Raw genomic sequence first — 15,000 nt, forward strand, 5'->3', positions numbered from 1 at the left:
CTCTTGCTCTATCCATATCTTTCATATCAATATTACCATTCCTAAGTTATTCGTATTAAAAAGAGGAGAACAATAATGCCAAGGCTAAAATATGAGCAACATTTCTACATGAAATCCTTCCTTTGTATATACTATGTGTGTGTGTAGTCAGGCTAGTGTGTACTCAGTCGTGACTATCGTCGGTCTATGTGTTAATGATAATTACAGTTTGTGCAGAAACAACAAAGGGCACATATTTGAATGTGTTTTGGTTTGAAATGTGCTTAGAGATTTTGGTTGCATTTGGGAACATGATCTGGAGTGTTTTGAATATGAGGTGAGGGGGCTTAGAGCCGTCTTTCTCTCTTGCTCAGTGTGAGCAGCACAATTGCCGTTGGCGGCCAAGTGTCTCTATGGCAGCTCCTTTCTGTCTACACTTCACAGGCTGGAAAAGCTTCTGGCATATAAATGTGAATTTTTCTTTTTAGGACCATTCATGCCCTAACAGCTCATTGCAACTTACTATATTTTTTGGTTGTCTTCATTTAAACATCCAATCGTTTTCCTCTTCATCTTTATATGTTAGTTTGGGTCTGATTGTGCACATGTTGCCATCTTTTATTTTAGCCGTCTGTCAAGTTAATGTAACCGCTCCTTCTTACATAAGAGGAGTTATTCCAAATTCTGCTCTGCATGTATCATTGACTATTCCTTCTTAGAACGTGCAGAATCCTCCTACAGATGCTACAGTAGAAGAGCGATTCATTTAGTCTCATTGGAAAATCATTACTTCAATCTTCGCATAGAAAATGATTGGTTCCAGTACAAATTGAACAATCGTTAAGCATATCTTAATTGGAACATCAATATTGTGTTGTAGCCGCACATAAAGCGCCAGACAGCCTCTAATTGCTTCCTCATCTCTCAGGTCCTTTCCTCTACATGCAGCTTTATCTGTGTTGTAATGTCACGGCATCCAAATGTCTTCTGAACTATAATCTAGTGTCCTCTAGAGAGAGTGGCGTCAGCGGAGGACCAAAATGCATGACTCATTAGCCAATAAACAGCCAGGAAGGGGTCTCGCACTCCTTTTGCATGCTAAAATAAAGCTGATAATGTACAATTTGATAAAAAAAAAAAAAAAAAAAAAACGTTCAAAGTAGAACACAAACTGTCCATTTTGCTGCAACTCGACAGTGCTGCTTAATCCAGGACCTTACTTCCTGGAACTCTTGAGAGTAAAAAAAACTGGTCCATTGGAGTGAATGGAGATGTCGCGACTCTTCTATCTACACGTCTCTGGTATAATCCGATGAACTGTCTGGGCGCAGGTTTGACACAGCCAGTGCAGGAGATCGAGGCGTTGTGTAAACGTTTGGTGGATGACAGCAGGGCCATGTCATCTGCATAGAGGAGACTCTTACAGTCATTTAACACTGAAGGGGAGGAGTCCTGGTGCAGGAGATTGCTGTAATTAAGCCATTTGGCTAATGAAGCTGTGTGTAGATCTCTAAATGTCTGATCCACTCCAGCATCTCTCTCTCCCCTCCCATCGCTTTGTCAAGCTTCAGCTTTGGGACATCGATTTCAATTTATCAAGCGGGCACTCCTGCTGCCTGCACACACACACACACACACACAAACACACTCCCACTGCCTGCACAGTACACACACACAGTACACACACACTGCCTGTGTGTGTGTGTGTGTGTGTGTGTGTGTGTGTGTGTGTGTGTATGTGTGTGTGTGTGTACTGCCACTGTGTGCCAGTGCGCGCGCACACACACACACACACACACACACACACACTCAAGAGTGCACACACCCACGTGCACACAGTGATGGAGAGAAGAGCGAGAGAAAGAGAAACATGGTGCACTCAGGCGGTGATGAGGCATCTCCATCTCTCTGCAGGGGTCTGGGTACCACTGATGAGAGGGGAGGACAGGACTCTTCTGTTTCATGCCACTGCTCTGAGGGGGACCAGGGCAGACTAATGGCGGCCCGGGTGGACGAGGGTGAAGAAGACGAAGGCACAGAGGAGGAGGAGAGGGGAGGAGGAGAGAGGAGGAGCAGAGAGGAGAAGAGGGGAGGAGCAGAGGGGAGGAGGAGAGAGGAGGAGCAGAGAGGAGGAGGAGAGAGGAGGAGAAGAGGGGAGGAGCAGAGAGAGAGAGAGAGAGAGGCAGGCATGATGGGAAGGAAGAGGAAAAGGATGTAGAGAAGAGAAGAGGGATCCACACACAGAGGGAGGGCCAGTACGAGGCCAGTGAGTGAGCGAGGCAGCTTGCCTGTCTAAGCCTCGGCTTTAACAAAGGCTGGATAAATATTGCATCAGAGCTGTGACGGTGTGTCTTCTATCATAACATGAATCCTTAATGCAGCAGCTGGGAGGTGAAGCCTACAGGATGATGAAGCTCACATTCTTGTAGCAGCATCGAACATCGAGCAGCTCATCTAGACAGATGTTTATTTGATTGTGTTACCTCTCATCTCAAGTTGTCTGAATACTGAGTGACATGTCTGCTGTGTTTCATCACACTGACTCAATGCAATTCACTTGGGCTAAAGCAGGATGAGAGCTCAGAGCTTATACAGCCAGAGAGATGTCCGCCTCTCTAGTAGAGTGCCTGGCTTTGGCTCCACCTCTCTAGTAAAGTGGCCTGGCTTTGGCTCCACCTCTCTAGTAAAGTGGCCTGGCTTTGGCTCCGCCTCTCTAGTAAAGTGGCCTGGCTTTGGCTCCACCTCTCTAGTAAAGTGGCCTGGCTTTGGCTCCACCTCTCTAGTAAAGTGGCCTGGCTTTGGCTCCACCTCTCTAGTAAAGTCCCTGGCTTTGGCTCCACCTCTCTAGTAGAGTGCCTGGCTTTGGCTCCACCTTTCTAGTAAAGTGCCTGGCTTTGGCTCCACCTCTCTAGTAAAGTGGCCTGGCTTTGGCTCCAGCTCTCTAGTAAAGTGGCCTGGCTTTGGCTCCACCTCTCTAGTAAAGTGGCCTGGCTTTGGCTCCACCTCTCTAGTAAAGTGGCCTGGCTTTGGCTCCGCCTCTCTAGTAGAGTGCCTGGCTTTGGCTCCACCTCTCTAGTAAAGTGGCCTGGCTTTGGCTCCACCTCTCTAGTAAAGTGGCCTGGCTTTGGCTCCGCCTCTCTAGTAGAGTGCCTGGCTTTGGCTCCACCTCTCTAGTAAAGTGGCCTGGCTTTGGCTCCACCTCTCTAGTAAAGTGGCCTGGCTTTGGCTCCGCCTCTCTAGTAGAGTGCCTGGCTTTGGCTCCACCTCTCTAGTAAAGTGGCCTGGCTTTGGCTCCACCTCTCTAGTAAAGTGGCCTGGCTTTGGCTCCGCCTCTCTAGTAGAGTGCCTGGCTTTGGCTCCACCTCTCTAGTAAAGTGGCCTGGCTTTGGCTCCACCTCTCTAGTAAAGTGGCCTGGCTTTGGCTCCACCTCTCTAGTAAAGTGGCCTGGCTTTGGCTCCACCTCTCTAGTAAAGTGGCCTGGCTTTGGCTCCACCTCTCTAGTAAAGTGGCCTGGCTTTGGCTCCACCTCTCTAGTAAAGTCCCTGGCTTTGGCTCCACCTCTCTAGTAGAGTGCCTGGCTTTGGCTCCACCTCTCTAGTAAAGTGCCTGGCTTTGGCTCCACCTCTCTAGTAGAGTGCCTGGCTTTGGCTCCACCTCTCTAGTAAAGTGGCCTGGCTTTGGCTCCGCCTCTCTAGTAGAGTGCCTAGCTTTGGCTCCACCTCTCTAGTAAAGTGGCCTGGCTTTGGCTCCGCCTCTCTAGTAAAGTGCCTGGCTTTGGCTCCACCTCTCTAGTAAAGTGGCCTGGCTTTGGCTCCACCTCTCTAGTAAAGTGGCCTGGCTTTGGCTCCGCCTCTCTAGTAGAGTGCCTGGCTTTGGCTCCACCTCTCTAGTAAAGTGGCCTGGCTTTGGCTCCGCCTCTCTAGTAAAGTGGCCTGGCTTTGGCTCCACCTCTCTAGTAAAGTGGCCTGGCTTTGGCTCCGCCTCTCTAGTAAAGTGGCCTGGCTTTGGCTCCGCCTCTCTAGTAAAGTGGCCTGGCTTTGTCTCCGCCTCTCTAGTGGAGTGGCCTGGCTTTGGCTCCACCTCTCTAGTAAAGTGGCCTGGCTTTGGCTCCACCTCTCTAGTAAAGTGGCCTGGCTTTGGCTCCGCCTCTCTAGTAAAGTGGCCTGGCTTTGGCTCCGCCTCTCTAGTAAAGTGGCCTGGCTTTGGCTCCACCTCTCTAGTAAAGTGGCCTGGCTTTGGCTCCACCTCTCTAGTAGAGTGGCCTGGCTTTGGCTCCGCCTCTCTAGTAAAGTGGCCTGGCTTCGGCTCCACCTCTCTAGTAGAGTGCCTGGCTTCGGCACGAGGAGCCAAAATGTCAAAACATCATTTCTGTGAGCTGGGAGAGAGCAGAGGGGAGAAGATGCATTTCCATATTGGAGCCAAAAATAAGTATTCAGATGCAAATGGAAGTGCATCTCTTAAATTAATACTAATATTTAAAAAAAAAAAACACTTAAGGGCAAATGGCAAACTGAGTGGCTCCACTCCAGTCTTGCTCGTCTATGTTGACTGCAATGGTGTCTGTTCATGCAGAGCATTGTTCACATTAGGTGCTCTAATGTTCAGCTCGCTGTCAGTGACAAGTGGGAATCTGGGAAGAATGGCCTGGCTGAAAAAGTCCGGTGACCATAGAGACACTGCATGAAATAGGCCACGCCCATGACGGGGGAAAGCTCTCCATTCACTTCCACACACCAGTGTTATATTCCTTGAATGAAACATAGCTAAAAGCTGTTGTGTTGTGGGGCTGCGCAGACAACAAAAGTTGTTTTGTACTCCTGAGGAAAACAAGGAAGCCATTGAGAATTGGCGAGGAGAAAAATGTGGACGTTGCTGTCAATGAATTAAGTTGGAGTGTTCATCTTCCGTATATATGATCTTTGTGTGCAACACCCGACCATGCACGCGACATAGGAGAACGCCAGGATTGGACGGGAGTTTGTGTTTTCCCCCGTTTTGGCCGTGGTTTCTGAATGACGACGCTCTCCGCAGTGTCTCTATGGGTGTCTGACTATACTGTGCATATGGTAACATATAGCATACTGAAAAATAGGCACTGCCCCCCCTCTCTCTTATGGAGGTCAAATACCTACAATATAGTCAATAACTATAATGCAGCTTGTACACGTTTCCAGCAGTGCCTGATGGCAGAGATATCCTATGACACATCTCTTCTGCTCTGGAGCAAAGGTAAGAGAGGAAAATAGACAAAGCCACATGCATTTTAACAGCTCCAGTGGTATACAGTGGTATACATTTTCATGTGGCAGGTCATCAAACTTCAAATACAGTCTTTATACTGTACAGTATACAATATGGAAAGATGACAGTCATATAGATGAGAGCGTTGTGCTGCCGCGTGCAACTTCAAAGTTGAGACACATGAGCCACTTCCTGTCCAAGCTGTAATTTCCGTCTACAATCATGCAGAACTTCTCTGGATAATGATGCCTGGAGAAGGCCACAAATTGTTGCTGCACACTGCCTGTAGACGACAGGTGACGCGATCCTTTAAATAGCCTAGCCTCCGCAGCAGAAGAAGAACCTCCCTCATGACCGTTCTGACAATAAAAAGCTACGACAGCCAAAAGCAAAACTGTCACAGGACGGAAAATTGAGCCGGAAGGACGTCACGTCGGCCTCTAGTGGTCACATTTCAACTTTAAAGCTAAGTGAAGAAAGCCACCGCCTATCTACAAGGAATCTGTTAACTTTACAGAGAACATTGAATTAAACATGTTAGTGATTCCATTTCTAGATTAAAAAAAATACAGAAAAAAATAGGTTATAATTTACAATTCAATCTATTCAAAACTGACTGTTGTAAATCTCTGTATTTGTCAATGGGGAAATTAATAGAGCTGAACAGGCACGTGACATTCCTTGTCCCGGAAGTGAGTTCCCCATTCATTTCTCCATAGACATTTAGAAATTCGATTTATTTTTGTTGTTTTTGCTCCAACTGAAATGTTTTATGGTCAAATGAATGGGGAACTCTCTTCCGGGGGGCAGGAAACGTCACGGAAAGTCACATGACCGTTGAGCTCTATGGGAAGAGACTTGTAGGAAGGAGACACGATTGAGTGCAGCAGCTTTACTGGGGGAATTAAGTGGCCCTGACTTGGCCTGCGTTTACCCGGCATAATGAGGTCCCCTTCGAGGGCCACTTTTGCCTTTTGTTGCTCCTATTTACCTCCATCTGTTTGCAACTAGTTGACCCATACTGCACATGGCTGTGGAATGTCCAGGAAAGCTGTTCACAGACTGCAATTTGAGCGCTATTTCTGAACATCTCCCAAAACGGAGAGCTGGTTTCAAGGCTTTGAGATTGCTGGAGTGAGCTGGCTGTTTGCCTTTTATAAATCAGTGGACACGATTAGGTCTTGACATCCTGCCGTTGTTCTGCAGAGTTGTAAAGCGAGACTCTTGATATATACAACAACATATCATATTGATATACAACACATATCACTATGATATGAGCCAACAAACGCTAACGCTAACAGCCCACAGCTGACCTTTTCCCCACTGCAACCGCCCACGAGCGAGACACACCAGCGGAGCTACATCTCACTACAGCTGGCAGTGTCAAGATGCAAAGATTAGGAGCCCTAATGAATATTAGCCAACTTGCTAGCGTTGGTGTTTAGATAATAACATCCCCATTGATTTCCCTGTTGGGTGCAGACAGCTTTATCCCTGTGGCTGTGTCCCTGGCTTATCCTGCCCCCCCGACCCGCCGACACCGCAGACAACAGAGAGCAGCGCCGGGCTTTTCCATCCTGGCCCGGAGTCACAGGACCATTCAAGCCTGGAGGAGAGCGGGACACCTGACTGAGGAGGAGGAGTCAGGACCATTCAAGCCTGGAGGAGAGCGGGACACCTGACTGAGGAGGAGGAGTCAGGACCATTCAAGCCTGGAGGAGAGCAGGACACCTGACTGAGGAGGAGGAGTCAGGACCATTCAAGCCTGGAGGAGAGCAGGACACCTGACTGAGGAGGAGGAGTCAGGACCATTCAAGCCTGGAGGAGAGCAGGACACCTGACTGAGGAGGGGGGGCGGAGTCAGGACCATTTAAGCCTGGAAGAGAGGACACCTGACTGAGGAGGAGTCAGAACCATTCAAGCCTGGAGGAGAGCGGGACACCTGACTGAGGAGGAGGAGTCAGGACCATTCAAGCCTGGAGGAGAGCGGGACACCTGACTGAGGAGGAGGAGTCAGGACCATTCAAGCCTGGAGGAGAGCGGGACACCTGACTGAGGAGGAGGAGTCAGGACCATTCAAGCCTGGAGGAGAGCGGGACACCTGACTGAGGAGGAGGAGTCAGGACCATTCAAGCCTGGAGGAGAGCGAGACACCTGACTGAGGAGGAGGAGTCAGGACCATTCAAGCCTGGAGGAGAGCGGGACACCTGACTGAGGAGGGGGGGCGGAGTCAGGACCATTCAAGCCTGGAGGAGAGCGAGACACCTGACTGAGGAGGAGGAGTCAGGACCATTCAAGCCTGGAGGAGAGCAGGACACCTGACTGAGGAGGAGGAGTCAGGACCATTCAAGCCTGGAGGAGAGCGAGACACCTGACTGAGGAGGAGTCAGGACCATTCAAGCCTGGAGGAGAGCAGGACACCTGACTGAGGAGGAGGAGTCAGGACCATTCAAGCCTGGAGGAGAGCAGGACACCTGACTGAGGAGGAGAAGTCAGGACCATTCAAGCCTGGAGGAGAGCGAGACACCTGACTGAGGAGGAGGAGTCAGAACCATTCAAGCCTGGAGGAGAGCAGGACACCTGACTGAGGAGGAGGAGTCAGGACCATTCAAGCCTGGAGGAGAGCAGGACACCTGACTGAGGAGGAGAAGTCAGGACCATTCAAGCCTGGAGGAGAGCGAGACACCTGACTGAGGAGGAGGAGTCAGAACCATTCAAGCCTGGAGGAGAGCAGGACACCTGACTGAGGAGGGGGGGCGGAGTCAGGACCATTCAAGCCTGGAGGAGAGCAGGACACCTGACTGAGGAGGGGGGGCGGAGGTTAGCCCACTCTGTGTGTGTGTGTGTGTGTGTGTGTGTGTGTGTGTATATTCAGGACAGCACAATTAAGACTGGGCCCAGTGCGGTGGACCATCAAAAGGACAGGGAGCAGGTGGCTCTGAAAGAGAGGGAGCAGGACGAAAGGCAGCAGATGGCTGGATTGTATGTTTCTATATAGAGGAGAGGAGAGGAGAGGAGAGGGGAGAGGAGAGGAGAGGAGAGGAGAGGAGAGGAGAGGAGAGGAGAGGAGAGGAGAGGAGAGGAGAGGAGAGGAGAGGAGAGAAGAGAAGAGAAGAGAGGGGAATAGCAAGGAGGAGAGAATAAAATAGAGGAGAGGAGGAGACTCCAGGGAGAGAGATACCAGTCAACTTGAACTTAAAGAGTCATTTGAACCTCATCTCTGAAAGTTAGCCCTGGAAAACTGGGCTGATTTTAAGCATGTACTCATTTGATACATGAATCACACCTGAGAGAGGACTTCACTTTGACTCAAGCATTTTGTGGAAATTGCTGCAGTGGGCGTGTCAATAAAAGCACAAAACTTCAAGAAGTTAGAAGAAGAATCAACCATAGCAGTCGGTTAGCAGTCCACATTCACACTCACACGTCTTCTTCTTATTTGCTGTAGTGTAGACTCCACCACGGGGTAGGCTTGCTAGCGCCACGCACAGGCTAAAGTGGTGGCTGGATATTAACAAACTGATTCAAAGAGAAGACATTTGATAACCTTCTACTGGTGAGTGAACTTGGATTAGCAGCACCAAGTCCAAGTCCATTGTGGAGACAGACATCTCTGTGATATGAAAAAAATCTGTGTGATATTTATGTATTTAACAGATAATCATTTCTTTGAAGGCCTGCTCGGGGCAGACACACAGTCTTACAAGGCTCAGCTGCCTCGGTCATTTATCCCCTTTATCTGAACTCGTATACAAAGAAGGAAAGATTGGGGCCGTGCAATGTGGGTAAGCCCTTATCACTGGTGTCCAACAGAAACACACAACCACTTGGGAGGGAGGAACACAGCTGGGGGGTCTCGGTGGGGTGGGGGTCCACACTTGATTACATTTCGCTATCTTCCCATGAAAAGATGGAGAATTTGGGGGAACAGAATAATACTGTGAGGGCACACACACACACCCCCTCTCTCTCACACACACACACACACACACACACACACACACACACACGCACGCACACGCACACACAGCGTTCCGACAGCATGATTTTATTTCTCCATATTGGGATTCTTTTATTTCCCTTGTCGTTGAATTGATCGTACGCTTGTATCTCTGTTCTCCACTGTTGTTTCATTTCAATTCGATTATGCGGTGAAATTGTGCCACAGCTTCTTGTCATCTTGATTTTCTCCTTTAGTTATTTGTTTTGAGATGAGATGCTTAAATCTGCCCCTTGAGTGTTTTATCGCTGTGCGAATGAACTTAAATTTAAGTTTTATTCGTTTTTTTCCAATGATCATTCAGAAGTAACAAAACAAAACTACTTCAAGAACTAGGATATTAAAATCCTTCCCTGTAGCTGCTCCTACTTTTTGGGGGCGTGCATCTTGGTTTCTGATAGTTCTCGCCTCGCCGAAGCGGCGGTGTCCTTGGTGTCGGCTTTGTTGTATTTTGCACTTGGCGCTCCACTCGGGGAATCAGGGCTCTACTGCCTTTGACTTTAAAGACAGAAGTACGGAAAGAAAGAATAGGCTGCAGCTGCAGAGGTACTCTCACTCTACTAGCATGTGGTTTGACAGTCAGGTAAGCAACTCGCTAAAAGATCGACTTGTGTGGAAGCACTTGCATCGGTTCAGGCAGCTTTTCCAGAGAGTCCTCGCATCCTATCGGCCAGTTTTCTTTCTCTTTCAACTGTTTTCTCCACATGGCATTTCTGTAACTCTTGCTGTGGAATGGACTGCGTGCAAAGCAAACATCTAGAAGCCCAGATATATTTCTACTCAATTACCCTTAAAGTCACAGAACCGCCCCCCCCCCCACCCCGATTCCCCTTGGCCCGTTCATCACACTGTTCACTAACGTGTCCTCACTCACTCCCCGTCACAGATGTGCTGCAAAGCCTCTCCCAGAAGCACCTAGGTGTTTTACAAACAAGGCCTGTTGTATAGGGGGCTTGAAGGTGATGTAACACACCATCTGCTGGCCAGACTGGACGTCCTTGCCTCTTGTCCAACAGTGGTTGTGAGCAGCTGGCTTGTGTTTCTATTATACAACTTGATCCTTTCAACAAAACCGAATAGACACGATTAATTTCTGCATAGTTTCTGACTAGGAACTGATCATTTTGCCACCGATACATCGGCTCACATTGTGTTTAGATCATGTCAGCTTGTTAGCTAGTTTCCAGTGGTATCTGGTCGTACTACCTAACATATCTAGTAGAGGCTAGCGTTGTTGTTGTAGTTGCTAGTAGTCTTTAGATTAGATTTATTTCGAACATGGTGAAAACAAAAACAAAACAAAGATAAAAAATAAAAGAAATATAGGCAAGAAGTGCCAAACAATCATAGTCAATTGGAATTCACCGCATACAACAGACAGCAAATTCACAATCAATTTACATTTGTTTACCATGCCCGAAAAGGAGTAGGAAGAAGTTAATACTTATCAAGTCCTACCCCCTGTTTTATATCTATAGGCTTTATATTACAGTATTATACTGTAATAGCATCTTATACTACTGTATTAATATATAAGAGATGTGTACATACTCACATTATATCCATAATAAGTCTCATGTTAATATGCAACAATGGTTGCTTTGCTAAATCCGGCTAGATTAGTTTGCTAGCTAATTAAAATGCAAAAAAAAACTGTTTGTTTAGGTTAACTAGGTTCACTCTCCCCAAGCTATGACTCATAGTGCCTTGGAGTAGAGACTAATATGTCAATATTAATATGTCAAGGGCTAAAGACAAGTGTCACAGTAACCTCCATTTGAAAAACAAATCAACCTTATGGCACGATTAACTTTAACGTATAACATTATGGAATTGAGCTACACCTCACAACAACCTTTTGTCAGGTATCTTTTTTATCCAGCCAGATTGTTGAAGAGTTATAGCTATTTATTTGTGCGTAACCATGACTCTACTGGACTGGCACCATGGTACCATGGTACCAGTGTCTGGATGCTGGGAGCTTTCTGTGTTGTATGTGTGAGGAGGGAGTGAGGAGACACAGGAGGTGAACAGTGTGATGGGAGGCCCTGGAGGCCCTGGGAGGCCCTGGGCCTGCTGACTGCCTGACGTACCGTGCTCCAGGATGATGAGCTGGGCGCTGGACTGGATGTTCCCTGCATCGTTCTCCGCAAGGCACTGGTAGAAACCCTCATCTGACTTGACCAGGCCCAGGACCTGCAGGTTGTGCTCCTTCTGCAGGAGGGAAACAAAGACAACGTAGATAACTTGTATTATTTTTAATTATGAAACAATATGTGTAAGAGTTGTAAAGTCACGTGCAAAAACTGCAGACAGGCCGACGGAGAAGGTAGAGAGGTGCCACTGTGGTGGCGTTAATATGCGCCAAATGATCTTACTATTATTTTGAAGTAGTCACTGGGGATGACGGCGTCTCCGTTCTTCACCCACTTGACGGTGGGAGCCGGTGAGCCCGTCACCTCGCACTCAAACACGATGTCCATCGACTCATGGGCGTAAATGTTGGCCGGCCGCTTGACCATCTGGGGAGCAACTGTGGAGTGGAGACAAGGAGAAGGCATTAGGGGGAGGAGCTAAAAACAAAGACAAGATAACAACGGTACAAAACTGTACAATTCACGCCCACGCGCAGGGTAATGTTTCAACAGTTAGGGCAATGGTGGGAACTAAAGTTGACCAAAACAAAATTGTGAAATTCAATGAGCAATTTGTCAAAACTAAACAATATATGATGCACACCGGTGTTGCGATTATATCTGACGGGGGAAAAAAATCAGGCCAACTGACACCCTACCTCCTCCAACTGTTACAAACAGTGTCATCAGAAAACAACTTTTTCTGTGCGCCCTTCACACAGCTGTGACCCTTTCAGTGGATGGCAACACATATTTTGAAAAAAAGCATCAGCAACCTCTGTTGTTTTCATTCAAGGACGAAAACACCCAGCCACAGCTGCTGTAGGCAACTGTACAGTGTGTTAGCATACTGTAGCAGTACAGTGTGTTAGCGCAGTACAGTGTGTTAGCATACTGTAGCAGTACAGTGTGTTAGCATATTGTAGGCAGCAGTACAGCGTTTAGCATACTGTAGGTAACAGTACAGTGTGTTAGCATACTGTAGCAGTACAGTGTGTTAGCATACTGTAGCAGTACAGTGTGTTAGCATACTGTAGGCTACTAGGCAACAGTACAGTGTGTTAGCATACTGTAGGTAACAGTACAGTGTGTTAGCATACTGTAGGCTACTAGGCAACAGTATAGTGTGTTAGCATACTGTAGGCTACTAGGCAACAGTATAGTGTGTTAGCATACTGTAGGTAACAGTACAGTGTGTTAGCATACTGTAGGCTACTAGGCAACAGTATAGTGTGTTAGCATACTGTAGGTAACAGTACAGTGTGTTAGCATACTGTAGGCTACTAAGCAACAGTATAGTGTGTTAGCATACTGTAGGCTACTAGGCAACAGTATAGTGTGTTAGCATACTGTAGGCTACTAGGCAACAGTATAGTGTGTTAGCATACTGTAGGTAACAGTACAGTGTGTTAGCATACTGTAGGCTACTAGGCAACAGTATAGTGTGTTAGCATACTGTAGGTAACAGTACAGTGTGTTAGCATACTGTAGGCTACTAGGCAGCAGTACAGTGTGTTAGCATACTGTAGGTAACAGTACAGTGTGTTAGCATACTGTAGGCTACTAGGCAACAGTATAGTGTGTTAGCATACTGTAGGTAACAGTACAGTGTGTTAGCATACTGTAGGTAACAGTACAGTGTGTTAGCATACTGTAGGCTACTAGGCAACAGTATAGTGTGTTAGCATACTGTAGGTAACAGTACAGTGTGTTAGCATACTGTAGACTACTAGGCAGCAGTACAGTGTGTTAGCATACTGTAGGTAACAGTACAGTGTGTTAGCATTAGCATACTGTAGGCAGCAGTACAGCATGTTATCAGGCTGCAGCAGCTAAGCGTACTGTAGCACTTGCAGATTTCCCCTGGCCCTGGTAATGAGTTATTTGATCTGCTGGGGAGATACAGCGCCTCATCAATCTGTCCTGCAACAAGGTCAGGCCCAGGCCTCGTCCTCCCCATAATTGGAGTGTACGTGTATGTGAGGAGAGGAAGACAGACCGTGTGTGTGTGTGTGTGTGTGTGTGTGTGTGTGTGTGCGTGCGTGCATGCGTGTGTGTGTTCCTGTGCGCTCTCTGATAAGCAGTGACCTGGCTGACCGCAGTTTTTTTTATTTTGATTTATTTTCTCTTTTTTCTCTCTCTCCTATTTTCTCCCAATTCCCCCTGCTGACCGGGTCATTGCTCCGCCCCCCTCTCAGTTTAAACGACTGTATTGTTTGCGTGTCACAGTGTGTCAGGCCTCGCCATCGGCCTCCTGGGCTCTGTGATAGCTAGTCATTAGCCTCTACTCACGAGTCACACGGGCTGATTGGACATTGATGATCACAGGTGGAACAGAGTAGGAGGTCATGAGGTCAAGTCCCCTTCTCACCTGGACGATGTAACTCTGGCTAATTGACTCTAAGATCAAAGTGCTGGTGGATTAGACTTCATTCTGAGTGATCCACAGCCACCCAGATCAAGATCAAAATAGCCTAACAATTTTAAAGTTGGGTTGTTACTAAAATTGCTAAGGAGGGAGGAACAACCCTGAGTTTGAAAGCACACGCAATTTTTTAGAATCAATCAATACCAATTTGTCCACTGAGTAGCCTAAATAGCCCACAATGCAATGCAGCAATACTGTGTGTTTGGATTAGGTTTTGTGGCCTGATGATATAATATATGATAAACTAGTTTGCCAGCTGTGATTTTGGAGAAAGATTGAGTCAACACGGTTCTCATTTTCCCAGGTCATTAAATACTGACACTTGGTTGGTGGATGCCGGGCCGGCGCACCAACCAAAAGTGTCATTATTTGACATGACAAAATAACTCCAGGAGAGAATTCAATGCACTACAAAATGAATACAATGCCATTGTTTCAAGCATGACAGTTGATTTATCATATCCTTACTCTAAATGGCAGCTTTGCAGCCATAAAATGTGTCAGAATAACATAATAAGGTGGAGCAGTAAACACTGAACCGGAGCAGCAGAGAGTATTCAGAGCAGCCTGGCTTCTTAATGAGTCTCTACACTCCTCTGTGTGCTGCTGCTGTGTGTGTGCGCGTGTGTGTGTGTGTGTGTGTGTGTGTGTGTGTGTGTGTGTGTGCTGTGTGCAGCAGTATTGACGACTCCGACAGCCACGGAAATGAGGATGGTGATGCTTCTCGACTGGATCGTTGTATGGTTGTCAAGACAGCCATTACCTCGCTCTGTGTGTGTGTGTGTGTGTGTGTGTGTGTGTGTGTGTGCGTGTGTAGTGTGTAGGGATGGGTACCGAACTCGGTACTTTTACAGGCACCGACCGAAAGTGGGCGGTACTACCGAGTATCAGTTCACATGACATGAAACGGTACCTCATTTCGGTACTTTTTTTTTTTTCTATTATAATTTAAAAATGTCGGTACTTGAACGCATCTCAGTGATACAAAGACAGCGAGCGAGATAGAAATTCCGACGCAAACTTGAAGGCAACACACACGAGGGTGGGTTACGTCATCACGTCACTGCCAAAACAAGCTGAAGAGAAGAAGATGGCCTCTCGCTTGCGGTCCACTTCACAAAGATAGACTCAGACAACGCTCGCTGTAACATTTGCGATGCGAAGTGCAAAGCTGGCCAGGGGAACACCTCTAACTTGAGGAAACACTTGGTCA

At 47.4% G+C, this 15,000-nt stretch overlaps 1 protein-coding gene and 1 long non-coding RNA gene across 2 annotated transcripts in view; one reads left to right on the forward strand and one right to left on the reverse strand.

Moving 5' to 3' along the window:
• Positions 1 to 15,000, reverse strand: part of neo1a (neogenin 1a) — a 244,849-nt gene that overhangs the window by 56,929 nt on the left and 172,920 nt on the right. The window contains exons 6-7 of the mRNA XM_083652556.1: positions 11,603 to 11,757; positions 11,318 to 11,438 (exon numbers count right to left, since the gene is read on the reverse strand). Coding sequence (XP_083508682.1) covers positions 11,318 to 11,438; positions 11,603 to 11,757 — 276 coding nt within the window. The remainder of the gene's footprint in view (positions 1 to 11,317; positions 11,439 to 11,602; positions 11,758 to 15,000) is intronic.
• The window catches only part of LOC310791067, a 1,010-nt gene continuing 872 nt past the window's right edge, over positions 14,863 to 15,000 (forward strand). Inside the window, exon 1 of the long non-coding RNA XR_014553419.1 lies at positions 14,863 to 15,000. This exon is cut by the window's right edge and continues 183 nt beyond it. This is a non-coding gene — a long non-coding RNA (uncharacterized lncRNA).

Source organism: Poromitra crassiceps, assembly GCF_964638095.1.
Source record: "Poromitra crassiceps genome assembly, chromosome: 16".
Classification (NCBI taxonomy): Eukaryota; Metazoa; Chordata; class Actinopteri; order Beryciformes; family Melamphaidae; genus Poromitra; species Poromitra crassiceps.